This window comes from Amblyraja radiata, chromosome 22 (assembly GCF_010909765.2).
Source record: "Amblyraja radiata isolate CabotCenter1 chromosome 22, sAmbRad1.1.pri, whole genome shotgun sequence".
NCBI lineage: Eukaryota > Metazoa > Chordata > Chondrichthyes > Rajiformes > Rajidae > Amblyraja > Amblyraja radiata.
The window spans coordinates 34,643,260-34,671,207 of record NC_045977.1 but is presented as its reverse complement, the minus strand read 5'-3'; the positions used below and the strand labels follow the sequence as shown (position 1 = coordinate 34,671,207).

Genomic DNA, 27,948 nt, shown 5'->3' with positions numbered 1-27,948 from the left:
CCAACAAGTGCGCACCGATCAGCGATCACCACACACTAACACTATCCTACACTACACTCACAAGGGACAATTTGCGCATACACCAAGCCAATTAACCTACAAACCTGCACGTCTCTGGAGTGTGGGAGGAAAGCGAAGATCTCGGAGAAAACCCAGGCGGTCACGGGGAGAACGTACAAGCTCTGTACAGACAGCGCCCGTAGTCGGGATTGAACCTGAAGCTCCGGCGCTGTAAGCGTTGTAAGGCAACAACTCTAACGCTGCGCCACCCTGTCTTTATTTTATATAATTTCCACTATCGAAAAGGCCTAAAATACTTCAAGTCAAGGGTGTTTTATTGTCATATGTTCCAGATAGAACAATTAAATTCTTACTTGCTGCATACAAGATTCAAGATTCAATACAAGATTCAAGATCATACTTCCACACAACAGACGCACAACAACGCTAGGAGAACAAATTTTATTGCCTTGAAATATGAAGAGGTGGCATTTAATGCCTTGGCACTTACTCTGACGAGTGTTTGTAGAGATTTGCAAGTGGTTTTTGGATCCTGCTTGTAGCTTTGGTGATTTTTGCCTCTGCCCACTTCACCGTTTGGTTTGTGGCCTGTATGGGTGCGAAAAAAGTCATTATATAAATGATTTGGAGGAGGGAACCAAGTGTAATATATCAAAATTTGCGGACGATACAAAAATGGGAGGAAAAGTAGGGGATGAGGAGGATAGGAAGAGTCTGCAAAAGGATATAGATAAGCTAGGTGAGTGGGCAACAACTTGGCAGATGAAATTTAATACTAATAAATGTGAAGTCATTCACTTTGGGAAAAAAAATGATAGGGCAAGTTATTTTCTAAATGAGGAGGAGCTGCGTTGTAATGCAACGCAAAGGGATCTAGGGGTATTAGTACATGAATCACTAAAAGTTAGTATGCAGGTGCAGCAAGCAATCAGGAAGGCCAATGGAGTTTTGGCCTTTATTGCTAGGGGGATTGAGTATAAAAACACGGAGGTCTTGCTGCAGCTGTACACAGTATTAGTGAGACCACATTTGGAATACTGTGTACAGTTCTGGGGTCCATACTTAAGAAAGGATGTACTAGCCCTGGAGGCAGTGCAGCGAAGGTTTACAAGATTAATTCCTGCAATGAGGGGATTGACATATGAGGAAAGGTTAAGTAGGCTGGAACTCTACTCTTTGGAGTTTAGAAGAATGAGAGGCGATCTCATTGAAACATATAAGATCGTGAGGGGCCTTGATCGGGTGGATGCACCGAGGATGTTCCCAATGATCGGGGAAACTAGAACTAGGGGACATAGTTGCAGAATAAGGGGGGGCTCTTTTAAAACTGAGATGAGGAAGAACTTCTTCACCCAGAGGGTGGTTAATTTATGGAATTCACTGCCCCAGGGAGCAGTGGAAGCAGAAACGTTAAATATATTTAAGTCTAAAATAGATGGTTTTTTAGCTGCCAAGGGGATAAGGGGCTACGGGGAGAGGGCAGGGATATGGACCTAGGTATGGTTAGTATAGTAAGACCTGAGTGATCTCCTGGACAAGTGTCGATCGCCTGGATTGGGGTCGGAGAGGAATTTCCCGGATTTTTTTCCCGAATTGGACCTGGGTTTTTATCCGTTTCAGTGACCCCGAGAGAATTTCCTCCACTAAACGCTTCATTTATTTACTCGGAAAAAATGGCAGTAATTTGTTCCCATCGTGCTGGAATTTGCACACATGCCTCTGGGGCAGGAGTCATCTTTGGCTCCAACCGGTTGCTGCAGTGGCTTATTTTCATACGTCTATCCAGGTCAACGACAGACCTTTGATTTTGGGTGATAATGTAAATGGAGCAATATTGATGCAGTCAGTCAAATTATTTATCTTGCAAGGAAATTGGAAAATGGCATAGAGCGTCTCTCTATTTAAAACTTACAGCACTCATCATGACTTTTGCAAGGTATAGGAGTGTGTGTCAGTGTGCGCGTGCGTGTCAGTGTGTGTTTGTGTGTGCGCATGTGTGTTTGAGTAGGAAGGAACTGCAGATGCTGGTTTACCGAAGATTGGCACAAAAAGCTGGAGTAACTCAGCGGGTCAGTCAGCATCTCTGGAGAAAAGGAATAGGCGATGTTTCGGGTCGTGACTCTTTTTCAGACACTTGACTCCTTAGCTGAGAAGCACGCCATTCTCTACTTAAAAATCGAGGTGACACACACACAACATGTATTCCACTTACCAAATCAAATGCTTTCTTGGAAATATGAAGTGCTCCTTGGAGTTTATCCAGCAGCCAAGCATCCTGAACCACCGTGGGGACAAAAGACTGAATTTTCTCCAGATATTCCTCCGTTTTCTGCTTCCATTGTTGGTCTAGTTCCTTCAGAGTCACTTCGTGATAAGCCTCCTTTAGTGTAGCTATGGGCTCTGGAAGTCAAATTGCCTCAGCTGTTAATATGTCTGCACAAGATTATATTTTACAAGTGTTACCAATTCCACTCTAACTTTCTATTCCACATTTATAATAGGTGACGTTTCAGGTCAGGTTCCCTTCTCCAGTCTGAAGAAGGGCCCTAACCCTGACCCTTATCCACGTTCTCCGGAGATCCGCCTGGCCTGCTGAGTTACTCCAGCACTTTGTGTCCTTTGCTTACTCGATTCTTAGAAGGCTTCTTAGTTGCAATCTGTTTACGAGACAAGTTAGCTGAACCGAGAGCAATGAGCAGTGGGCAAGTGAATTGTGCCCATAGTTTAGCGGAAATTAGGTAGACCTCGTTGTACTGCCATATGACATTTCTAATGTGATAACACACGCCACCACTCAGGAACAACTTATTTCCATATGTTATTCCATAAGCTAGAGTCCTGTCTGATTCACCTTTACCCCGTTGCAGACATTGGACTTTATCTCTGGAACTGGTGCGCTACAATGCTGAGAACTATATTCTGTACTCTGTATCTTCCCCTTTGTTCTGCCTATTGTACTTGAGTTTGGATTGATTGTATTTATGTATAGTATCCTCTGATATGAATTGGAGAGCATGCAGAACAAAGCTTTCCACTGTCCCTCAGAAGACTTTACTTTTGGACTTTAGAGATAGAGTGCGGAAACAGGCCCTTTGGCCCACCGAGTTCTCACCGACCAGCGATCATCCCGTACATTAGCACTATCCTACACACTGGGGTCTATTTGTAATTTTACTGAAGCTAATTAACCTACAAACCTGCACATCTTTGGAGTGTGGGAGGAAACCGGAACGTACAAACTCCGCGCAGACAACTCCCGTAGTCAGGATCGAACCCGGGTCTCTGACGCTGTAAGGCAGTAACTCTACCGCTGCGCCACCGTGCCATGTGACAATAATAAACCTAATCCTACTATAACCAGGTGCGCTGTTTTGATGCAAAGATTTATTATCTCCACTTACTTTTGAGTTCTCCTTGTACCTGTTGTATTGTTTCCTGAATCTTTGCAAGGTACAATGGAACGACATGCAGCAGCAGTTGCCTCAATCTGCTCAGCTTCCACATCTGGCGAAATGATCTTCCACCATTCTTGACAAGGTCTGCTGTTTTCTGAGAGAGTCTCAGCATCCAACCACACGTTTCGTACAGGAGGTCAGCATCCTGAAACTGTGCAAAATAAAATCCCACCTCAGCGTCTATATGCATGGAAGTGGTCATTTTCAGAAGTTCATAAGTCACAGGAGCAGAATTAGGCCATTCGACCCATCGGGTCTACTCCGCCATTCAATCATGGTTGATCTATCTTTCCAGCTTCACCCCATTCTCCTGCCTTCCCGCCAAAACCTTTGACACCCTTAAGAGCCTGTCTCACTTGGTGATTATTTCGGCGACTGCCGCCGTCATATCAGTGTCGCCAAATAATTTTGAACATTTCAAAATCTAGCGGCGACAAAAAAAATGTTGTGACACAAAAATGTTGTTACCCCGTGAATATGTCGTCATGCCATGTCACGCCCCAAATTTTTTGGTGACCTGATAAATTATGCCGACAGTCGCCGAATAAAATCGCCAAGTGGGACAGGCCCTTTACTAATCAAGAACCTGTTAAATCTCCACTTAAAAAATACCCAATGACTTGGCCTCCACAGCTGTCTGCGGCAATGAATTCCACCCGCTGACTAAAGAAATTCCTCCTCATCTCCTTTCTAAAGGTTCATCCTTTTATTCTGAGGCTGTGCCCTCTGGTCCTCGACCCTCCCACTGGTAGAAACTCCCTCTCCGCATCCACTCTATCCAGGCCTTTAACTATTCAGTAAGTTTCAATAAGGTCCCTCCTCATTTTTCTAAACTCGAGTACTCGAAACCCTCTAACAGTGAGCACCGGCCCAGTGCTGTTAAACGCTCATGTTCATGTGGATATGCTTTAGATAATAGCTGCGCTGCATACCACTCATAGAATCACACAGCATGGAAACACACCCTTGGCTTAACACGTCTAGGCCGACCAAGATGCCCCATTTCAGTCAGTCACAGTTACCCCCCCAAAGCAGATGTCACCAACTCTTGTGATTTTCATAATGAATCCATTGAGTTCAGTTTAATGTAGTTGAGAGATACAGCTTGGATACTGACCCTTGGCCCACAGAGTCCATGCCGAACAACATTAGTTCTATCCATTTAAGGGGCTTTCAGATGGGATATGCAGGGAATGAAGGGGTATGCATCACATACAGGCAGAGGAGATTAGTTTAGTTTGACATCATGTTCGGCGTGGATATTGTGAGCTGTAGAGCCTGTCCTGTGGCTGTACTGTTCGAGATTCTAATTCTTAATTTTGAGTGTTGGATTTTCATTAACCAAAGACCTAAAAGAATATAGTGTCATGGATTCATACAGTGTGTAAACAGGCCCTTCTGCCCAACTTCCCCATGCCGACCAACATGCTCCATCTACACTAGCCCCAGCTGTTATCAGGCAACTGAACCATTCTACCGCAACGAGCGAGCAGTCCTGAACTATTACCGACTCAATCGGACTATCTTTGATCGGACTTCATTGGCTTTACCTTGCACTAAACTTTATTCCCTTTATCATGTATCTGTACGCTTTGAATGGCGCGATTGTAATCGTGTATTGTCTTTCTGCTGTCTGGATAGCACGCAACATGGATAGCATGCAACATCGGCACACGTGACAATAAACTAAAACTGAAACCTGCCTGCGTTTGGCCCATATCCCTCTAAACCTGTTCTATTCATGTACCTATCTAAATGTTTCTTAAATGCTACAAATGTGGAAAAGGTATAATGCTTATAGTTCAGGCATGATCCCACTGAACATATTCTAACTCCATACCCTACAGATTCTAATTTTTTGCAAGATTAATGAAATAAAAATGGCAAATTCTGTGATTGATGTCGCGATACTCACGTTTTTCCTGAACTTCCAAACGAATAGGTCAAATTCTTTGAGCTTTTTCAGCAAATGGTTCTTAAATTGGAAAACAATTTCAGAAAGTTTGGTCTGAAAGTACAAAGGGAAAGAAATTAGGTTCAAGGTGAAGGAAAGAGAAGATCTCTGTAGTACGTGATGTGCAGGAAGGAACTGCAGATGCTGGTTTAAACCGAATATAGACACAAAAGGCCAGAGTAACTCAGCGGGACAGGCAGCATCTCCGGAGAGAAGGAATGGGTGACGTTTCGGGTCGAGACCCTTCAGAACGTCACCCATTCCCTCTCCAGAGATGCCGCCTGTCCCGCTGAGTTAAACACCTGTCCCACGGTATGAGTTCATTCCAAGAGTTCTCCCGAGTTTGCTCTGATTCGAACTCGGAGATTTACAGTAATGGCCACTCCTCGGTACTCGGGGCTCTCGTGGACATTTTTCATCCTGTTGAAAATTCTTCACGAGTCTTCCCGTGCTTACCTGCCGTTAGCGAGTCTTCCCGAGTACCTGCCGTTAGCGCTAAGAGACGTCCCCGAGCTCCGACGTACCCGCTACGTTCATTCTCCGTGCTTACCACAAGTTTGATTTTTTTTTAAACTCGGGAGAGCTCTTGGAATGAACTCGTACCGTGGGACAGGGCTATTACTCCAGCTTTTCGTGTCTATCTGTAGTACTTGAAATCCTTCTTTTCAATGCAAATCAATCCAAAAAATGACTGCACAGTAAACTGATATAATAGAGGATCGGGAGCTCAGTTCCCTGCAGTTACCTCTGTCCTGGTAATGAGGTGTGGGCAGCCCTGGGCTGTTACTCTGAGGACACTCTGCATGCTTTTGTTGACCACCGCGAACGAGAGGTGGCCCAGTTTTCCTTTCCTCGTCTGGTTCAGAGTGCGGTACAATTCCACGTTGGCGATTCCATCTTCTTTGGAGCAAAACGACAATTCTGCTCCCTCTTCATCCGACGTACCTTTGACACAGACACTCAGTTAACCATTGAGTTCATTCGTTTTAAGAGCAGATTTTAGGCCACTCGGACCATCAAGTCTACTCCGCCATTCAATCATGGCTGATCTATCTTTCCTTCAGACTGAAGAAGGGTCCCGACCCGAAACACCACCCATCCTTTTTCTCCAGAGATGTTGCCTGACCCGCTGAGTTACTCCAGCACATTGTGTCTATCAACACTTAGTTTAGTTTAGTTTAATTTAGTTTAGAGAAACCGAATGAAAACAGGCCATTTGGCTCATCGAATCCATGCCAACCATCCTCCACACTAGTTCTATGTTATCCATCTTTCTCACCCACTCACTACTCAATAGGGGCAATTTACAGAGGCCAATTAACCTACGAACTCAAAAGGTCATTGGGATGTGGGAGGAATCGGAGTACCCGGAGCAAACCCGTGCGGTCACAGTGTTCTGCGTACAACGTAAAAGCAGAACTGTTCAATCCAAAGTCAGGATCGAACCCGGGTCCCTCTGGTGCCCGTGAGGTCACAGTGCTGCCAGGTACACCACTGTGCCTCCGTAATAAACACTTGGGCAGATACATTGACAGCAAAGGTGAAGAGGAATATGGGGCAAACACAGTCAAATGGGACTAGCTTAGGTGGGCATCTTGGATGAGTTGCGCCAAAGGACCTGTTTCCGTGCTGTGTGGCTCATGTTGGAACCATCTCCACCTCCTTTGGATCCATTTTGTTCCTCTGCATCCTTCATGACCTCCCATTCACTACAGCCATGCACTGACATCACGTTACTGAACGACGTTTGTTCTCCTCTCCATTGACTTTGGTCCCACCACCCACACAACTCCTGATTGCCAGCCAACACACACATATTCCGCACCACTACGAGTCCGGGCCGCCTTTGCAGTGAATTGGCAGGCAGGCAATGCCTATTCCACTGGTGCCTGCTGGATTAAACTGGTGAAGGGCCTGTCCCACTTACGCAACTTTTTCGGCGACTGCCGGCACGCGTCATAGGTCGCCGAAAAATTTCAACATGTTAAAAATTCAGCGGCGACCAGAAAGAAGTGACGACTCTTTGGGTGAGTGAGGAGATTCCTCACGACCATACTGCCGACATGTCGCGGGGTGACGTCTGTTTGGTCGTGAGTAGTCGCCCAAAGAGTCGTACCTTGTTCTGGCCGCCGCTGGATTTTCAGCGACCCACACCATCCTGGCCACACACTCATTTCACCTCTGCCATCGGGAAGAAGGTTCAGGAGCCTGAAATCTGTAACATCCAAGTTCAGGAACAGCTTCTTCCCCACAGCCATCTGGCTATTAAATACGACATCAAATAGGCTCTGAACAATAACAGTCTATTATTATTATTATTGCACTTTATCTGTTTATTTATTGTGTATATATGGTCTATGGTCTATAGTCACACTGAACTTTTATCTTCCGTTTTGTATTATGTTTACATATTCTGTTGTGCTGCAGCAAGCAAGAGTTCCATTGCCCCATCCAGGACACATGACTATAAAAGTCTCTCGACTCTTCAGTTGGTGAGCCTTCCTTACCCCGAGTGTATCCAGTGTAGTACTGCTGACAACCCATCTTGTGCACGGCAACTAGTTTAATTTTGTCACTCTGATCGACTACTCCTTCCAGTGCTGCTCTGCTGTTGAGGAGGGAGGCAGTGTAAGTGCCCAACAGGGCGAGATGACTGGATTCAGAAGTCTTCCACTGTGGGAGAAGCAGAAAGCAATATTTCATGCGTGGGAAAGAATTGCAGATGCTGGAATAAAATCGAAGGTAGACACAAAATGCTGGAGTAACTCAACAGGTGAGGCAGCATCTATGGAGAGAAGGAATGGGTGACGTTTCGGGTCGAGACCCTTGTTCTGACATGTTGGGGTGGAGTCTGAAGAAGGGTGTCGACCCGAAACGTCACCCATTCCTTCTCTCCATAGATGCCGCCTCACCTGCTGAGTTACTCCAACATTAAGTGCCTACAAGCAATATTTCATGTTGTTGAGCTATTCATTTGTGAATCAGATGTACAACCAATGTCATTGCACATTATCAGATTTTTTTTTTATCCTGATGGCTTGGTGTACTATCATATTTTAATTCACTGTCATTTTGGACTTTCTAAATACGATGACACTGTTTACTATTTGAAGAAAAAAAATTATAATAAAATAGTGCGGTGGTTTTTTTAATTGAATGGAATTGGAAGATACAGAATGGAAACTAACCTTCTGCCCACCGAGTCCATGCTGAGTCAAGATCATCCCGTCAACAGAGGGTTCGAGGCCCCCGACCACGGGAGAGCGCGGGGAAGAGATTGAACTTTATTTCGCCTTCCATCACAGTGAGGAATGCGGAGAAGTCACTGTGATGGGTGTTTATGTTAAAATGTGCTTTGTGTGTTCCATTGCTTTTTATTTGTGTGACTGACTTGGCAAATGAAATTCCTCGTATTTTGCGAAACATACTTGGCTAATAAAGTATTATTGTGATTGTGTGATTGTGATTGTGTCCTTCCATCACCCGTTCATACTAGTTCTATGTTGTCCCACTTTCACACCCGCTCCCTATACACGAGGGGCAATGTACAGAGGGGAATTAACCTGCAAACCTTTGGGATGTGGGAGGAAAACCATACGGTCACGGGGAGAACGCGCAAACTCCACACAGACAGCACCCGAGATCAGGATTGAACCCAGGCCTCTGGTGTCGTGAGGCAGCAGCTCTAACAGCTGCGCCACTGTTAACAGTTAACAGTCATAGAGTCTTGCAGTGTGGAAATGGGTGTTTCGGCCCAACATGCCCACACCAGCCAACATGTCTCATCTACACTAGTCCCACCTGCCTGCAATTGGCTTATAAACCTGTCCATGATAGGACATGTCTAAATATTTCTTGGCCGGCAGCTTGATCAAGACACAATAGATGTGTATTGTAACACAGAAAAAATGTCTCCACAACACTGTCTATTCAAAGCCTCTGCGGCCACAATTACCTCCATTTCAAGAGAGTAGTTCTTCGAGTCAGACTGTCCCCCATTCCTCAGTGACAGTCCCAGCACGGCATCATGTTTCTCATCACTGGAGAGACTGGCTCGGGTTTGGGATGACAAAACAACGTCTCCTCGATTTCGCAGGTGCCTTCCTGATAACTTGACGGACTGAAAAAAAAAATTTAAAGCCTTCATTACAGCTGTCATGTAGGTTCTCCCCGTGACCTGCGTGGGCTTTCTCCAACATCTACGGTTTCCACCCACACTCCAAAGACGTACGGGTTTGTAGGTGAATTAGCTTGGTATAACATTAGCATAGTGTTAAGGTGCGGGGATCACTGGTCGGTGCGGACACGGTGGGCTGAAGGGCCTGTTTCCACGCTGTATCTCCAAACTAAACTCAACTAAACCAACCAGTACGCCTTATGTTTTTCTCCGTTCTTTTTACATTTTATCATCCTTTCAATTTCCCACTTCCAGTTTGAAAGGAAGGGTCTGGGATCTAACGGACCCTTTCAATAAGTTGGATCTGAGTCTATAGATATGGCTCATAGAGCAGGCTCCCTCTCTGCGTCTTCCCAATCGCTGATGGTGGATTGTGGAAACTTGGCTGAATTTCCTTCCATTAATCCCACCTCGTCCAGGACATGAGTAGATCCATGGAACACAGAGTGCTGGAGTAACACAGCGGGGCAGGCAGCATCTCTGGAGGACATGGATAGGTGACTTTTCAGTTCGGGACCCTTCTTCTGATGTTAGGGTCCTGACCTGAAATGGTACCTGTCCATGTCTTCCAGAGATGTGTAGGAAGGAACTGCAGATGCTGGTTTAAACCAAAAAAAGACACAGAATGCTGGAGTAACTCAGCCTGAAGAAGGGTGTTGACCAGAAACGTCAACCCTTCCTTCTCGCCAGAGATGCTGCCTGTCCCGCAGAGGTACTCCAGCAGCTTCGTCGCACGTCTTTCAGAGATGCTGTCTGACCTCCTGAGTTACTTCAGCACTTCGTGTTCGATGCAAGATTCCAGTATCTGGATCTATATTTGTAGAGGCTCTGGTTAAGATCTAACAGATCAACTCCTCGTGAGGATTGAACCAGATAATCTGCAGGGTCTATGATACAGACGATCACATCTTCACCAGTTGACTGGTCATAGTGTCCTTTGATCCAAAGTTCACCGTTTTTACTCCAGATGGCAGATCGTACTTTGCCTGTTGCTGCCTCTCTGTTGTTGCTGCATCTGTTGGCGCAGAATTAGAAGAAAACAGAAGAAAACGGAAAGAGAGGCAGCAACAACCAAAGTCCGGCCTGCCATCTGGAATTACCTGTCCTGAATGCCGAAGAACTTTCAAAACCAGGATTGGTCTCATAAGCCACCTGAGAGCCAATAAAAACAACAGAACCTAGATCATCATCCTTGACCTCAAGGGACAGCCATGACGAGTTTCCTTTGATCCCAAGTTCTCTGTTTTTACTTTGCATAATTGATTTCACAAAAATATTTAAATATCACCTACCCATAAGGGGAAATTTCCAAATTTTAACAAGGAGCATAATTAGGTCATTCGGCCCATCAAGTCAATTCCAAGTCCATTGAATCAAGGCTGATCTATCTTTCCATCTCATCCCCATTCTCCTGTCTTCTCCCCATAAAGTTTGATACCCTTACTAATCATGAACCTGCTAATCTCCACGTAAAAATACCCAATGACTTGGCCTCCACAGCCGTCTGTGGCAATGAATTCAACAGATTCGCCATCCTCTGACTAAAGAAATTCCTCCTCTTCTCCTCTCTAAAAGGAACATCCTTTTATTCTGAGTGGTTGATCTGAGAAGGATCTGATCAATTACCCTCTCGTGATAAATAAAGTTCGATCATATTGTATTGTATTCTCAACACTTCACGGTTTAAATAAAAATAAATTGAGAATCTAAGCCAGTCGGTCCTTTGAGAAAGAGGCTACATGATGAGTAAAGATAAAGCATTCATTCTAAAAGCTAAAATTGAGGCAAAACAAATCCTACATTTGACATGTTACAGAAGGCCACTTTCAGGTAATGGTTCAGCTGACTGCGGTAATCGGTTTGGATCCTACCAAGTATGTCCTGCCTGCCACAAGATGGCTGGAAAATATTTGAGAAGGTGGCAGCAATCCAGATGTTGTCCAATCTCATTGGTCTGTGATTCTGCAGAAAGAAAGAAAGAAAGAAAGAAAGAAAGAAAGAAAGAAAACAGATAAAAAAATGTGCAGAAAGGAAACGCAGACGCTGGTTTAAACTGAAGCAGAATACAAAATGCTGGAGTAACTCAGCGGGACAGGCAGCATCTCTGGAGAGAAGGAATGGGTGACGTTTCGGGTCAAGACTTTTCTTCAGACGGAGTAATCGCTCTCCGTCAATGATCCATACAACATCCTCCTCAGTTCAGTAAAAATCATTGTGTCGGAAGGGACTGTAAACGGGTCCTATTCACGATGGCAGGCAGTGACTAGTGGGGTACCGCAAGGCTCAGTGCTGGGACTTCAGCTATTTATAATATATATTAATGATCTGGATGAGGGAATTGAATGCAACATCTCCAAGTTTGCGCATGACACGAAGCTGGGGGGCAGTGTTAGCTGTGAGGAGGATGCTAGGAGGCTGCAAGGTGACTTGGATAGGCTGGGTGAGTGGGCAAATGCATGGCAGATGCAGTATAATGTGGATAAATGTGAGGTTATCCACTTTGGTGGCAAAAACAGGAAAGTAGACTATTATCTGATTGGTGGCCGATTAGGAAAAGGGGAGATCCAACGAGACCTGGGTGTCATGGTACACCAGTCATTGAAAGTAGGCATGCAGGTGCAGCAGGCAGTGAAGAAAGCGAATGGTATGTTAGCATTCATAGCAAAAGGATTTGAGTATAGGAGCAGGGAGGTTCTACTGCAGTTGTACAGGGACTTGGTGAGACCACACCTGGAGTATTGCGTACAGTTTTGGTCTCCTAATCTGAGGAAAGACATTCTTGCCATAGAGGGAATACAGAGAAGGTTCACCAGACTGATTCCTGGGATGGCAGGACTTTCATATGAAGAAAGACTGGATAGACTCGGCTTGTACACGCTAGAATTTAGAAGATTGAGGGGGGCTTATAGAAACATACAAAATTCTTAAGGGGTTGGACAGGCTAGATGCAGGAAGATTATTCCCGATGTTGGGGAAGTCCAGAACTATGGGTCACAGTTTAAGGATAAGAGGGAAATCTTTTAGGACCGAGATGAGAAATTCATTTTTTACACAGAGAGTGGTGAATCTCTGGAATTCTCTGCCACAGAAGGTAGTTGAGGCCAGTTCATTGGCTATATTTAAGAGGGAGTTAGATGTGGCCCTTGTGGCTAAAGGGATCAGGGGGTATGGAGAGAAGGCAGGGATGGGATACTGAATTGGATGATCAGCCATGATCATATCGAATGGCGTTGCAGGCTCGAAGGGCCGAATGGCCTACTCCAGCGCCTGTTTTCTATGTTTCTATGACTGCAGATGCTGGTTTACACTGAAGGTAGACACAAAATGCTGGAATAACTCAGCGGGACAGGCAACATCTCTGGAAAGATGGAATGGGTCTGAAGAAGGGTCTTGACCCGAAATGTCACCCATTCCTTCACTCCAGAGATGCTGCCTGTCCCGCTGAGTTATTCCAGCATTTTGTGTCTATCTTCAGTGTAATCTGCAGTCCCTTCCGACACAAAGATTTTTACTGAACTGTACACAAAAAATGAATTTTACTGGCCCGCTTAATTACTCCAATATTGTGTGTCTATCTTCAGTAAAAATCTTGCTACACATATAGTGGCAGAATAGAGGCCTCAGTCACAAAGGGCACCAACAATGTAAACATTTGTAGGATAAATCAGCATTTAACATCATTACTGGAATACGCACCTGATACTCAAAGCTTTGGTTGATCTTTTTGTCATCCCAGTATAGCTCCAAACTTTCTATCAAAAGATTCCGAGTCTGTTTGGCAAATCCACAACTGTGCAAAGATTGTATGTTGAGGAAGGGCTGCAGCTGGACAAACACAGGGTTGTTGTATCAGTAAAGCAGTTGTGTGCAGAATAAGCACATTTACTGTGATCAAAAGAAGCAACTGTTGTAAGTTGATCCAACTTGCTGTCATTCCCAGGTCACACTCACCTGGTCAGACAGAAAGCCCTGCTGGAAGATATTTCAAGAGTTCTAGGAGCAGAATTAGGCCATTCGGCCCATCAGGTCTACTCCCAAAGCTGTACCGATAAGGGGGAATTGGCAGACATGTGAGAGAGAATAACTGGGGGAAGGGGATTTGCGGGATTGGCAGGAAAGAAGCAGCATCGTCTTGATGGGCCAAATAAGTTCATAAGTGATAGGAGCAGAATCAGACCATTTGGATCATCAAGTCTACTCCGCCATTCAATCATGGCTGATCTATCTTACCCCCTCGAACCCATGCTGCTGCCTTCTCCCCAAAACCCCTGACACCTGTACTAATCAAGAATCTATCTATCCCTGCCTTAAAAATATCCACTGACTTAGCCTCCACAGCCTTCTGTGGCAAAGAATTCCACAGATTCACCACCCTCTGATGAAAGAAATGTCTCCTCATTTCCTTCCTAAAAGAAAGTATTTTAATTCTGAGGCTGTGGTAGAGCCCCTCAGGTCTCTATTAAATCTTTGGCCCAACTCATCCATGCCGACCAAGATTTCCCATTTAAGCTAATCCCATTTGCCCAAATGGTCCTTATCCCTCCAAATCTTTCCAATCCATGTTCAGATTAAATATTGTTAGATTTCTATTAAATCTCTCCCCCCTCACCTTAAACCTATGTCCTCTGGTTCCCGAGTCCCTCACTCTGGGTAAAAGCCTGTGCGTTCACCCTATCTATTCCCCTCATAATCTTATACACCTATGATCAAATGTCCTGGCCTATATATTCCTGAAAGATGAACCGTAGAGAAAAAAATGTTTTTGCACCATATTTTTCAAAGCTCATCCTGATTCTGCTAAGTATTGTTGTCGGACTGTTGTCATTGTAAATGAGGAGTACCTGGCCTGAAGAAAAGTCGAGACAAGTGTCCCACACCGTCAAATTGCTTTCCATTTTGTATTCCAGTGTAAATTTCAGATCGGTCGGACGGCCGCCATTCCAAGCAACCCGAGCCTCGAGATTAAACAAATATTAATTAATGATTTCACCCACATTATCTAACAATGAGATTAAGCACAGCTAAAAATTAGCATCAATCTTCAGAGATATATCTATCTATTAATCATGTGGCATGGTGGCGCAGCGGTAGAGTTGCTGTCTTACAGCGTCAGAGAGCCCGGTTCGATCCTGACTACGGGTGAAGTCTTTGGAGGGGGTGCAGATGAGATTTACTGCAGAATGCTGTCTGAATTGGAGGGTATTAGATACAGGGAGAGTTTGGACAATCTTGGCTTGTTTTCTCTGGAATGTCAGAGGTTGAGAGGAGACCTGATAGAACTATATAAAATTATGAGAGGCATAGATAAGGTAGACAGTCAGAATCTTTTTCACAGGATGGAAATGTCAAAGACTAGAGGGCATAGCTTTGAGGTGAAAGGGTCAAATTGTAAAGGAGATGTGCAGGACAAGTTTTTTTTTACACACAGAGAGCATTGGATGGCTGGAACGCATTGCCAGGGACGGTGGTGGAAGCAGATATGATAGTGGCATTTAAGAGACATTTAGATGGATGCATGGATATGCTGGGAAAGGAGGGATACATTTCACATGCAGTCAGAGGAGATTGGTTTAACGTGATATCATGTTCGGCACAGACATTGTGGGCCGAAGGGCTGATTTCTGTGCTGCACTGTTCTTTGTATAGGAAGGAACTACAGATGCTGGTTTACACTAAAGAATGACACAAAATGCTGGGGTAACTGGGCGGGACAGGCAGCATCTCTGGATAGAAGAAATGGGTGATGTTTCAGGTCGGGTTGGAAGAAGGGTATCGACCCAAAACGTCACCCATTTCTTTTTATCCAGAGATGCTGCCTGTACTGGCCTATGTTCTTATTTTCCCAACCATCATTTATTCCCAGTGAAGATGTGAGTGCCATTTTTCCCTTTGGTCCAGATGTCCGCAGAGCTGACCATGAGGTACGAAAAGGGCATTCGGGTCAAAAATACATTGCAACCAATAACTCCCTCCCTCTCCAGGTCACCATTCCAACCTTCTGGTTGTATTTCTGTCCCCTCCTTTCAGAAAGACACTTGAGATGAAACTTTTCCAAGGGGAACTTGAAGGGGTGTTGAAGTTTGGCTTCACTTTCCAGACGATCATCGTCCAACACGAGAGAAGCTTGAAGGACCACCTGCGTTCCAAACAAATTCATTTTAACGCCACAGTTGATAGAAGGAACATTTTACAACAGCAAAAATATTTTCAATTCCACTGCTATTGAGCATTTCACACTTTGAATTTCAAAGCCAAGAGTGCCTTTTCTAGCACAAATATTTAGCTGAAACCAGCACCAATTTCAGATTATCTCTATACTTATAAAACTCTGATCTTGGATGTGTATTTATTTGTTTGTGTGTTTGTGTGTAATCACATCTTCGCGAAAAACCACGCGGTAATGGTAAAATTTGTACATATTCCGGTAGAGATTTTTCCCGTGGAGTCCAAAATCGCCTGATCTGAAATTATCAGGCTTTGTTTCGCGTTATTACCGCAAATGTTCAAAAATCTGACAAAACTTTGAATTTAAAAACCACTGCCTTTCGCTGATGACGGCACAATTGGTCTGCTATGTGCCCCATTCTTCCACGCGCTGCGAGTGACGTCACCCCCCCGACCCCTTCCCCCCCCCCTCCCCGGTTATTCAAAAGACTCAGCTGGCTCGCTCGGCTTCTCTGCCTCTACCCGTTGCCTCTGTCCTCTGCCCCTGCCCCTGCCCTCTGCCTGCCTCTGCCCTCTCCCCCCTCCCTCTCTAGCCAATGTCTGCGAGTTGGGGGCTATGCGTGAGTGGATAGGGCAGGGGATGGGGTAAAAGGAGCAAATTAATAATATTAATATAATATCAAGGGGGGTGGTTGACTCCAACAGGTCCCACTTGGTCTAGTAGTATTTAAAACCGAGAAACTGGTTCCATACCCTTGTCCTCAAACTGTCTCCCATCAGATGTGGAGAGGATGTTTTCATTAGTGGGAGATTCCACGACTAGAGGTCATAGCCTTAGAATTAAAGGAAGTTCTTTTAGGAAGGAGATGAGGAGAAATGTCTTTAATCAGAGGATGGTGAATCTGTGGGAATATGTGCCACAGAAGGCTGTAGAGGCCAAGTCAGTAAATATTTTTCAGGCAGGGATGATAGATTGTTGATTAGTACAGGTGTCAGAGGTTATGGGGAGAAGCCAGGAGAATGGGGTGAGGAGGGGGAGATAGATCAGCCATGATTGAATGGCAGAGTAGACTTGATGGGCCGAATGGCCTAATTCTACTCCTATCACTTATTGCCTTAAGAGGTACAGAAGTTTGAAAACTCACACCTTCACATTCACCTCCAGGACAGTTTCTTCCCACCAGGCAACTGAACCATTCTACCACCAACTAGAGAGCAGTCCTGACCAACCATCATAGTTTATTGTCACTTGTTCCGAGGTACAGTGCAGGCTTGTACAGAGAGTTAACTTCAGCTCTTAGGACTAACGGAATCAGACGATTTGGGGAGAAAACAGGAACGGATTTTGGATGATCAGCCACTATTGTATTGAATGGCGGTGCTGCATGGCCTACTACTGCACCTATTTCCTATGTTTCTATGTTGAACTGTAAACAATAGTTGTTGAATCAAACTAACCTGATCCTTCTTGTCCCAGTTGATTACAATGTCATCCTGGTGACTGAGGAGCGAATGAGAAAGGTTCATGTGGACCTGGAACTGCCGAGGTAATGGAACGGTAAATGGATGAGCCAAATCCACTGTGAAAGAACAACAGAGTCCATTGAATCTTGTTAGGCCTGCACAATAGAAATTACTTTGCCGAGTGAAAAGGGGATCCAGTTTGGACAATAATGGGCCTGTCCCACTTAGGTGATTTTTCAGCGGATTGCCGGCGACTGTCAAGTTGTCGGCAGTTGCCTGAAAAACCGGCAACTGGAACGGCGACTGTCAGAGTGGAACACACACACACACACACACACACAAAGCCAAGGTGATACAGACACACACCACGATGAACAGGAAGGTTGGCGCTGTAATTAAGACGGCTAAAGCACAGTGTACGGTAAGTCCTTTAAAAGAGGTGGGGAGAGGAATGGGGAGAGGGGGGAAGAGGGGGGAGAAGTAGTGGAGACAACTTTTAATAAGCCAGAGATACACGGCTGTGAAGCTCGGCGGACATTTAACATTACCGGTCGGTTATCCTTGGTTTTGAAAACTACTGCTTACGTTTTTTTTCCCCCAATGAGCCAATGAAATTCACCGGTCAGCACCGGCTACAACCTACGAGAACCTCCGACAACCTTCCACCTCCTGGCAACCCACTAGGACCTCCTGGCGACCCACCTACGGCACGAGAATTCTCGCTACTCTCCATGGCGGCTTCATTCTAGTCGCCGCTAATTTTTCAACATGTTGAGAAATTCGCGGCGACCATAATGAGGCCGCGACTAGTTCCCAGGATGCGGGAACTCCTCACGACCATGAAGGCGACTCCCCGGCAACCACCCGCGAACATGTGGCGACTGCATATTCTCCTGCAGTCGCCTAAAAAGTCACCCAAGTGGGACATCCCATAAGTACAGTTTCTTATTCTTTTACTGACAGTTTCTACTTCGGTTTTACCATGAATTTCATGCCGTCCAAAGATCTTGGGGAAAGGTCCACCGTAGTTTGCTAAAAACCTCAGCTCCTGGTCCCCACAAATAGAGTTGTGACTGAGTCTGTAGGTGCGTCCATTCTTATGGTAATCTGTGTTACAGACTAGCTTCCGAGGAATTGCTTTCAACTGTAAATAGGGAACAGAGTGAAGTGTAAAAGTGAAAATAAGATGACAGGCAAATTAGGTCAGAAATAATGCTGGGAATATACTTTAATAAGGAACTGCCGATGCTGGAAAATCGAAGGTAGACAAAAATGCTGGGGAAAATCAACGGGTTTACCGTTTAGTTTAGTTTATTGTCACATGCACCAAGGTACAGTGACAAGCTTTGGTTGCTTGCTGTCTTGTCAGCGGGAAGGTTATACATGATTAGAATCGAGCCATACATATTAACAGGAATAACGTTGAGTGCAAGATAAAGTCCAGTAAAGTCCGATTAAAGATAGTCTGAGGATCTCCAGGGAGGTGGATAGTAGGTCAGGACTCCTCTCTTGGTGATGATAGGATGGTTCAGTCGCCCGATAACAACTGGGAAGAAATTGTCCCAGAATCTAGAGGTGTGCGTTGTCACACTTCTGTACCGCTTGCCTGATGGGAGAGGGGAGAAGAGGGAGTGACCAGGGTGCGACTCGTCCTTGATTATGCTGGCGGCCTTGCCGAGGTGGCGTGGAGTGTAGATGGAGTCAATGGAAGGGAGGTTGGTTTGTGTGATGGTCTGGGCTGCGTCCACAATTATCTCTGCAATTTCTTGAGGTCCTTGAAGGGGTTGGTCCCAAACCGTGCTGCAATGCGGCCCGACAAAAATGCTTTTACGGCGTATCTGGAGAAGTTGGTGAGAGTTGTCCAGGATAGGATAGAAGCTATCTTTCATGGGTTAGAAGCCTCCAGGGACATGCCATTTGACTTTTCTTCAGTACATCAGAGACCTGGACTTGTTTTTACAATGGGGGAAACTGTTTGCATCAAATGCAGGAAGGTCTCTGTTCAAAGTGTGTAGGAAGAAGGAATTTGCAGATGCCGGTTTAAACCGAAGATAGACACAAAAAGCTGGAGTAACTCAACGGGACAGGCAGCATCTCTGGAGAGAAGGAATTGGTGACTTTCTTGAAAACATCACCCATTCCTTCTCTCCGGAAAAACATCACCCATTCCTTCTCTCCGGAGATGCTGCCTGTCCCGCTGAGTTACTCCAGCTTTTTGTGTCTATCTTTCAGGTCTCTGTTCAAGATGTTATGAATGTAATAAAAGATGATGGCATGTGTTATAGTCAAACACTTCTGCCATCTCTCATAGAGACACTTAATTAATCAGTCACGTCAAGTGTGAAATTGCTGTATGGAACAGTTTAAGAACAATTGAAGTGATTGTCCACCCACAGATGGTTTGTTAGGCTTGATGAGAATTCTTGAGATAGCTACAAATTCTAATCTGCTCAACGCAGCAAAGGGTTAAGGCACTAACCAGAGCCATCTGGGTCTCTTTCTGCATACGCAGGTCACATCCCAACTTTAACAGGATCTGAATACAATTTTAACTTGGCAGTTTAAGTCGAAAAGCACAGTGTTCCTCCTAAGTGAAGGTACAGGACTATCCTTGATCGAACTTTGCTGGCTTTACCTTGCACTAAACATTATTCCCTTATCATGTATCTATACACTGTAAATGGCTCGATTGTTATCATGTATTGTCTTTCCGCTGACTGGATAGCACGCAGCAAAAGCTTTTCTCTGTACCTCGGTACACGTGGTGATAAACTAAACTGAAAAACTGAACTGAGGCAGATTAAGATACGAAGCTGCCAACGCGAGTCTTTTTTTGTTTATATTTGCGGGGGGCTCACATTGAAAACAAAACATAGGCATCTTCTCTCTGAAGCATTCTCGGAAATATTCTCAGTTGACTTAATGGAAATAAACATTGCTCCTGTTTTAGATTAGGTTGGTTTAGTTTAGAGATACAGCATGGAAAAAACAGGCCCTTCGGCCCATCGATTCCACGCGGACCATCGATCTTCGCACTATGGGAGGAAACTTGAGCACCCAGAGGTAACACACGCGTTCACAGCGAAAACGTGCAAACTCCACAGAGACAGTACCCGAGGTCAGGATTGAACCGGATCTCTGGTGTGTAAGGCAGCATCTCTACCAACTGTGCCATCCTGGCATACTGGCAAACAGTTTAAATCAGTCATGAAGAAGATAGATGCAAAATGCTGGAGTAACAGCGGGTCAGCCAGCATCTCTGGAGGAAAGGAATAAATGATATTTCGGGTCAGAAATCTTCCTTAGACATTCCAACCCGAAACGTCACCTAATCCTTTTCTCCAGAGATGCTGCCTGACCGGCTGAGTTACTCCATCATCTTTTAGTTTAGAGATACAGTGCGGAAACAGGCCCTTCGGCCCACCGAGTCCGCGCCGACCAGCAATTCCCGCACGTTAACACTATCCCACACACACGAGGGATAATTTACACATACACCAAGCCAATTAACCTACAAACCTGTACATATTTGGAGTGGGGGAGGAAACTGAAGATCTTGGAGAAAACCCACACGGTCACGGGGAGAACGTACAAACTCCGTACGGACAGCACCCGTAGTCGAGATCGAACTTGGGTCTCCGGTGCTGCAAGCGCTGTAAGGCTGCAACTCTACCGCTGCACCACCATGCCTATCTTCGGTATAAACCAGCATCTGTAATTCCCTTCTACACAGTTTAAATCTATATCAGGTACAGTGTCATTAAATCGAATAATGAATCTGCAGACGTATTCATTGCATAACTAGCGGAAAAGTTATTTGAAAGTACAAATGGTAACAAGACATAAAAACAACCATTTGTTGGACACATTTCACAGTTAGATGTTAAACGCTAAGACACACTTAAATAGCGTTAAAGCAATGTTGGAACAAACCTGGGGAATTGTGTGAGCCATCTCCAAAATCTCACCATACCCAGAATCTCCAATGGTGAAAACAGTGACAGCATTCAATTTGCTCTTATCCAAGATCATATTCAGAGATCCTGTTATCATGTTTGAAGAATAATTGACCTAAAACAGAAACATTTAAAAAAAATGTTAACATGCAAATAAGGTTAGCTTTGCCTCATTTCAAACTTGCATGCGGGCAGATAAGATTGAGTTTGTGCTGCCTCAATAGAAATAAAATGTGCGTTACAGATCCTCACACCCTTGTAATGGACTGTTCGAACTACTTCCCTCCAACAGATGTTACAAGGCCTTCTACGCCCGAACCTCCCGACTCAGGAACAGCTTCATTCCCAGAGCTATAGGGGCTCTGAACCGGCCCTGCTGAGTGCCCCCCACCCCCCCTGGACTGCCTCCCTCGGATGGTCACGTCACACAGACACATCTGCACTTTAGTCTGTTTGAACTGTTTTGACTATTTTACTGTTCTTTTTACAATCCATGTTCTCGGGGTATCTAAATATCTAAATCAATATTTTATTCGTTATTTATGTTATGACATCGGATGGAAGCTGCATACCAAATCTCGTTGCACAACGACAGATGGCACAATGGGCTAAGTGTTCGGCTGGCAACCGGAAGGTAGCCGGTTCGAATCCCGCTTGGAGTGCATACTGTCGTTGTGTCCTTGGGCAAGACACTTCACCCACCTTTGCCTGTGTGTGAATGTGTTTGAATGTGTGTGAGTGATTGGTGGTGGTCGTAGGGGCCGTAGGCGCAGATTGGCAGCCACGCTTCCGTCAGTCTGCCCCAGGGCAGCTGTGGCTACAGAAGTAGCTTACCACCACCGAGTGTGACTGAGGAGTGAATGAATAATGCGATGTAAAGTGCCTTGAGTATTAGAAAGGCGCTATTTAAATCCCATCCATTATTATTATTATTATGTGCAATGACAATAAAATATATTATTATTATTATTAGATTGTAGTTAGTGTGTTCAATAAATTATATATGAATTTTTGCTGACTACCACAAAAATGAATGATGTTAGTAATTCTAGGCAACGTAAGGAAATATAATATATTCATATTTTTCTTCATCTTCTGTCAAAAAATCTCTCTGCCTTTGTGAATGTCATTGTAAATACCCCTCCTCAATTGGCAATATATTTGCACAAGGAAGGATTGGCAAGGTATGCTCACAGGTCAATGAACTGAAGGAGTCCCATTTTCAATTCCTTGAAACTCTCACAAAGTGAGATCGGAGAGAAAGAATTTCAACTTGCATTCCATACTGGGTGTAGTCCAATTCTTTCAGTTCCAATCTGAGACTCACTATCAGCTGCACTACGTACAAATGCCGTTGTCTCAATAATACAAGTCAAATAGAAACATTTTGATTTATGTTGGTAAACTTGATCAAAACTATTTTTAAAAGTCTTAATCTCTTCAATATGAAATCTCAGATTTATTGGGGGATCGTTTGCAGTCTGGGCACAGACTGAAGGTTGAGAATTGGCTGTGTGTTAACACAATTGCCGTCCCATTACATTTAATCCAATGTAAAGAAAGCTCAGCCAACGTCAATAACCAGGCCCATTGTACGCTTTAGTCCAGCTGAGATATTCACTCCCATTACTTGGACTATGAGCTGAAATCTGATGCTGATGAGCCTTACACGTACGAGAACAATAGAATCTTACCTTCGGTTCTATTTCTAGCGCTTCGGGAAGATAACTAAGGATTGGAAGATTTTGCAACACGATCAGCAGCAGCTCTTTACTAGAAGGGAAGAAGAAAATAGCTAAGCAGTAAATTAACCAGATTAGAACATTGTAAACATCAAATGATACAAAGGATAGAACAGCACAAGAGCATGGGACAAGACACAAGGTGCTGGAGTAACCCACAGGCCAAGGCAGCATCTCTGGAGACTGTTTGGGTCCAGACCTTTCTTCTGACTCATGCCCATGTCAAAAATTGTGGTCTATTAGCCACAGTCTAAAGAAGGATCCCAACCCAAACCATCACCTATTTCTGTTTAAGACAGAACTGCAGATGCTGGAAAATCGAAGGTAGACAAAAATGTTGGAGAAACTCAGCGGGTGCAACAGCATCCATGGAGCGAAGGAAATAGGCAACGTTTCGGGCCGAAACCCTTCTTCAGACTGATGAAGGGTTTCGGCCCGAAACGTTGCCCATCACCTATTCATGTTCTCCAGAGATGCTGCACGACCCCCTGAGTTACTCTGGCACTCTGTGTTTTATTTTGGCAACCAGCGTCAACAGTTCCTTGTATGCAGAGTCTCGCACAGAAACAAGGTCTTTGGCCCACAATATCCGTGCTGAACTTAATACCAAGTTAAACTAACCATCTATGCCAGCACAAACTCCATATCTCTTGATTCCCATAATATCTAAACAGCCATTGATCTCTTCCTGAAGATATTCAGTGACTGCATCCAACAGCCCGCTTGACTAAAGACTTCCGAATATTCACCACACTTTGGCTGAAGAAATTTCTTCACTGTTCTGAATGAACCACTCGAATTAGGAGATTGAGATCCCTGGTTCTGGATACCCAGCCAGGGCAACATCAACTCTGCATCTAAAGGGCCTGTCCCACTGTACGAGCTAATTCAAGAGTTCTCCCGAGTTTCCCCTGATTCGAACTCGGAGATTCACGGTAATAGCTGCTCGTAGGTACTCGGGGCTCCTGTGGACATTTTTCAACATGTTGAAAAATCTTCACGAGTCTTCACGAGCTTACCGCGTTACCCGAGTACCTGCCATTAGCGTTACGAGTCGTTAAGAGACGTCCCGAGCTCTGACGTACCTGCTACGTACATTCTACGTGCTTACCACGAGTTTGATTTTTTATTAAACTCAGGAGAGCTCTTGAATTACCTCGTACAGTGGGACAAGCCCTTTACAGGTCCAGCCTCTGAAGAATTTTGTCCACTTCAAATGAAATCAATACTCATTCTTCGAAACCCTACAGAATATAAGCCCAGTCACCCAGTCAGGAACATATATATTTTTAAGGAATTGGACAGACTAGGTGCAGGAAAAATGTTCCCGATGTTGCGGGAATCCAGAACCGGGAGTCGCAGTTTAAGAATAAGGGGTAGGCCATTTAGGACTGAGATGAGGAAATACTTTTTCAGCCAGAGAGTTGTGAATCTGTAGAATTCTTTGCCGCAGAAGGCAGTGGAGGCCAATTCACTGGATGTTTTCAAGAGAGAGTTAGATATAGCTCTTATGGCTAACGGGATCAAGGGATATGGGGAGAAAGCAGGAAAGGGGTACTGATTTCGGATGAACAGCCATGATCATATTGAATGGTGGTGCTGGCTTGAAGGGCCGAATGGCCTACTCCTGCACCTATTCTCTATGTTTCTATCCTAAAATCTCCTCTTATGACAAGCCTACCACCCCAGGAAATAATCTGGATCCCGTCCATCACAAATATACCTTTCCTTGCGTGGATGAAACCAGGCCTAACAACAATATTTCAGATAAGGGCTCGACAAGTTTAGTTTAGTTTAGTTTCGAGATACAGTTCAGAAACAGGCCCTTCGGCCCACCGAGTCTGTGCCAACCAGCGATTCCCATACACTCGCACTATCCCACTTCACTCTCGGGAGTGGTTACAATTTAACCAAAGGCAATTAACCTATAAGCCTGTACGTCTTTGGTGTGTGGGAGGAAACCGGAGCACCCGGGAAAACCACGAGGTCACGGGGGGATGGTACAAACTAAGTACAGACAGCACCCATTAGTCAGGATCGAACCCGAGTCTCTGCCGCTGTAAGCCAGCAACTCTACTGCTGCGCCACCGTGTCTCTATATAATTCCAGTAAGTCATCACTCATGTTGATATCCGCTTGCAATATGTGCCATAAACTCTTTAGCTAGAGTGGATCGTATCATCCCATATTGGTAAAGCACCCTGTTTTTCAATCCTCATCAATTGAATATTTAACGCCCAGCAGTTTTATATATCTATGATTTCCTTCAGATTACTGCCAGCATCATTCCACCTACTTGCTTTGTTGATTCTTCCCCTCCACGTGTACAATCAGGTTGCCTGCTGGCTCATAGTTTAGATTCAAAGATGCACCCAAGTCAGAGTCCTTCAGCATCGCACTGCATTCCGCCTGGGTAAATGAGAGGTCAACGTTACGACATTACATGCAGAAAGTTACGCTCTTTGTAAAACATTTGCTGGACATCGTCCATTTCGATTACAGGTAAGATTCAATGCATTCAAAATCCTGGAAACCAAATGATTTTAGCTAAGTGTCACTTTTATAATTTTATACAATATATGGAAGGAAAATACATTGTGTATAAATAAATGAGGGCTGTTTCTCACCATGTGACGCCTTCCAGTCTTCTCAATATGGATGCTGGCAGGTACATGAGTTTCCAGCAGATATCAGTCAAGCGTATAGAAGCTTGTGTTTCCCTATCTCCTCCACTTCCTCCTTCCCACACACATGTCGTTCCTCTCACCTCCCTTTAGACTTTAGACATTGGAGGTACAGCGCGGAAACAGGCCCTTTTGCCCACCCAGTCCGCGCCGCCCAGCGACCCCAGCACTGTCCTGCACACTAGTGGACAATTTACAAATGATACTGAAGCCAATTAACCTACAAACCTGTACGTCTTTGGAGTGTGGGAGGAAACCGGAGCACCCGGAGAAATACCCATGCAGTCACAGGGAGAACGTGCAAACTCCGTACAGACAGCACCCGGAGTCAGGATCGAACCCGGGTCTTTGGCATTGTGAGGCAGCGGCTCTACCACTGTGCCACTGTGCTGCCTGTATTTCCTGTGTTGGAAATATTAACCTGCATGATACCAACACAAGCACCAACCTCACAATTCCGCAGATTCAGAGACAGCAACAGTACCTCTTACATTTTTTTAACTTCATGCCATCAGTTAATTGCTGTCTTACCTTCTGGAAATCCTTGACAGTGAGCCATAATGCACAATGAAACATCGATTACCTTGACAGTGAAGGGGAGCCCAAGCTTCTTGATGAATGGGATTGTATGCTGAACTCCAGCATTCAATTCAATGGGAGTGCCCAACACAAACTGTCTGGAGGCACTCAAAGTTATCTTCATACTCTTGGCATCAAACTGAATGTCAAACACTGAATTCACTTTGGTATCTGGGAATCACAAGGGAAGCCATAAAGCAAAATTAACCTGCAAAAAATGTAGACTTTCCACACACACACACCATAGCCTCACATATTAGTGTCAGCAACACAGAATATGTTTGCAGTCAAAGCACCGGCAGGAAACCCACGTGGTCACAGGGAGAACGTGCAAACTCCGTGCAGACAGCGCCCCGTAGTCAGGATCGTACCCAGGTCTCTGGCGCTGCGCCACCGTGCCGCCCCAAAAAAAACAATGGAGAAAGCGGACAACAATCCCGCTACATCTCCCACGCTAAGCGAAGCTCGATTGTTTGATCTAATTCCCCACATGAGCATTCCCCTTGTACGAGCATAAATATGGCAGACTTCACATCACAAAATAAAGAAACGTCTAACCCTGGCATTTCTAAACGGTAGCCTTATAAGTCAAATCAGCTCATCTGACAATTCCATTTGTACCAAACTGTTTCATTGATTAAGGATAATTCTGAATTGTGCCGATGCGGAGCTTCCTCCGTCAAGTTTGTTTGTCACATACACATTTGTCACATCCAGTGGTACAACCTGATTTCTGTGTATGTCCCCAGTCACTAATCCAGTTAAATAAGCGTCACAACAGGAATGACCTTGCCACACTATAAGCTGCATATTTATTTTATATCATATGCAGATGTGTACCGATCAATCTAACATGCAGTGTGAAGTGTGTATTTACATAGACCACAGAATAGTACGACACAGGAATAGGCCCTTCTGTACACAATGTCCGTGCCGAACATAATGCCAAGTTAAACTAATCTCATTTGCCCCCATATCCATCTAAAAGTGTCTTTAATGCCATCAGCGTATATTTGTTTCACCACCACCCCTGGCATCTTATTCCAGGCACCCACCAATCTCCATGTAAAAAATAAACTTGCCCCACACATCTTCTTTAAACTTTGTACCTTTCACCTTAAAGCTATGGTCTCTCGCCTTTAACATTTCCACCCTGGGGAAAAGTTTCTGGCTGTCTACCGCATCGATGCCTCGCACAATTTAAATATAATTTTATTAGGTCTTCCCCCAACCTCTGATGTTCCAGAGAAACCAATTTACTTCTGAATTGCGTCTAGATTTTTAGCAAAATGGAACTGAGTAACACGTAAAAATGGCTCCCTGAGATCAAATTTCTGTGCAAATGGTCTCACAATCCCTCACTAATACTTCACCATTGAATGATCATTGCAATTGCTTTTTAACATTGATCAGATCAATACACTGACCAGAGACTTTTCCAACGCTAACAAAATATCAGGCACCTGAACCATTCTTCCACAACTAGGGAGCGGTCCTGAACTACTATCGGGCTATCTTTCACCGGACTTTACTGGCTTTACCTTGCACTAAACGCTCTTCACCTCATCATGTATCTGTGCACTGTGATCATTGATTGTAATCATGTATTGTTTTTCCCCTAGCTGGCTGGCATGTAACAAAAGCTTTTCACTGTACCTCGGTACACGTGACATTAAACTTTGGTTTAAATCAGCATCTGCATTTTCTTCTTATACACGAGGCACATTCTTAGTCACGTGTGTGACCAAACA

General features: G+C 44.7%; 1 protein-coding gene across 1 annotated transcript in view; it reads right to left on the bottom strand.

Annotated features, from left to right (window-relative positions):
- LOC116985893 overlaps positions 1-27,948 on the bottom strand; it is a 235,103-nt gene that overhangs the window by 33,322 nt on the left and 173,833 nt on the right. Inside the window, exons 50-66 of the mRNA XM_033041007.1 lie at positions 26,202-26,368; positions 25,231-25,343; positions 22,887-22,965; positions 21,170-21,307; positions 18,218-18,380; positions 17,231-17,352; positions 15,603-15,743; positions 14,449-14,562; positions 13,304-13,432; positions 11,408-11,569; positions 9,386-9,550; positions 7,938-8,103; positions 6,176-6,375; positions 5,392-5,484; positions 3,423-3,627; positions 2,234-2,421; positions 512-609 (exon numbers count right to left, since the gene is read on the bottom strand). Of these exons, the coding sequence (XP_032896898.1) occupies positions 512-609; positions 2,234-2,421; positions 3,423-3,627; positions 5,392-5,484; positions 6,176-6,375; positions 7,938-8,103; positions 9,386-9,550; positions 11,408-11,569; positions 13,304-13,432; positions 14,449-14,562; positions 15,603-15,743; positions 17,231-17,352; positions 18,218-18,380; positions 21,170-21,307; positions 22,887-22,965; positions 25,231-25,343; positions 26,202-26,368 (2,443 nt within the window). The remainder of the gene's footprint in view (positions 1-511; positions 610-2,233; positions 2,422-3,422; positions 3,628-5,391; positions 5,485-6,175; positions 6,376-7,937; positions 8,104-9,385; positions 9,551-11,407; positions 11,570-13,303; positions 13,433-14,448; positions 14,563-15,602; positions 15,744-17,230; positions 17,353-18,217; positions 18,381-21,169; positions 21,308-22,886; positions 22,966-25,230; positions 25,344-26,201; positions 26,369-27,948) is intronic.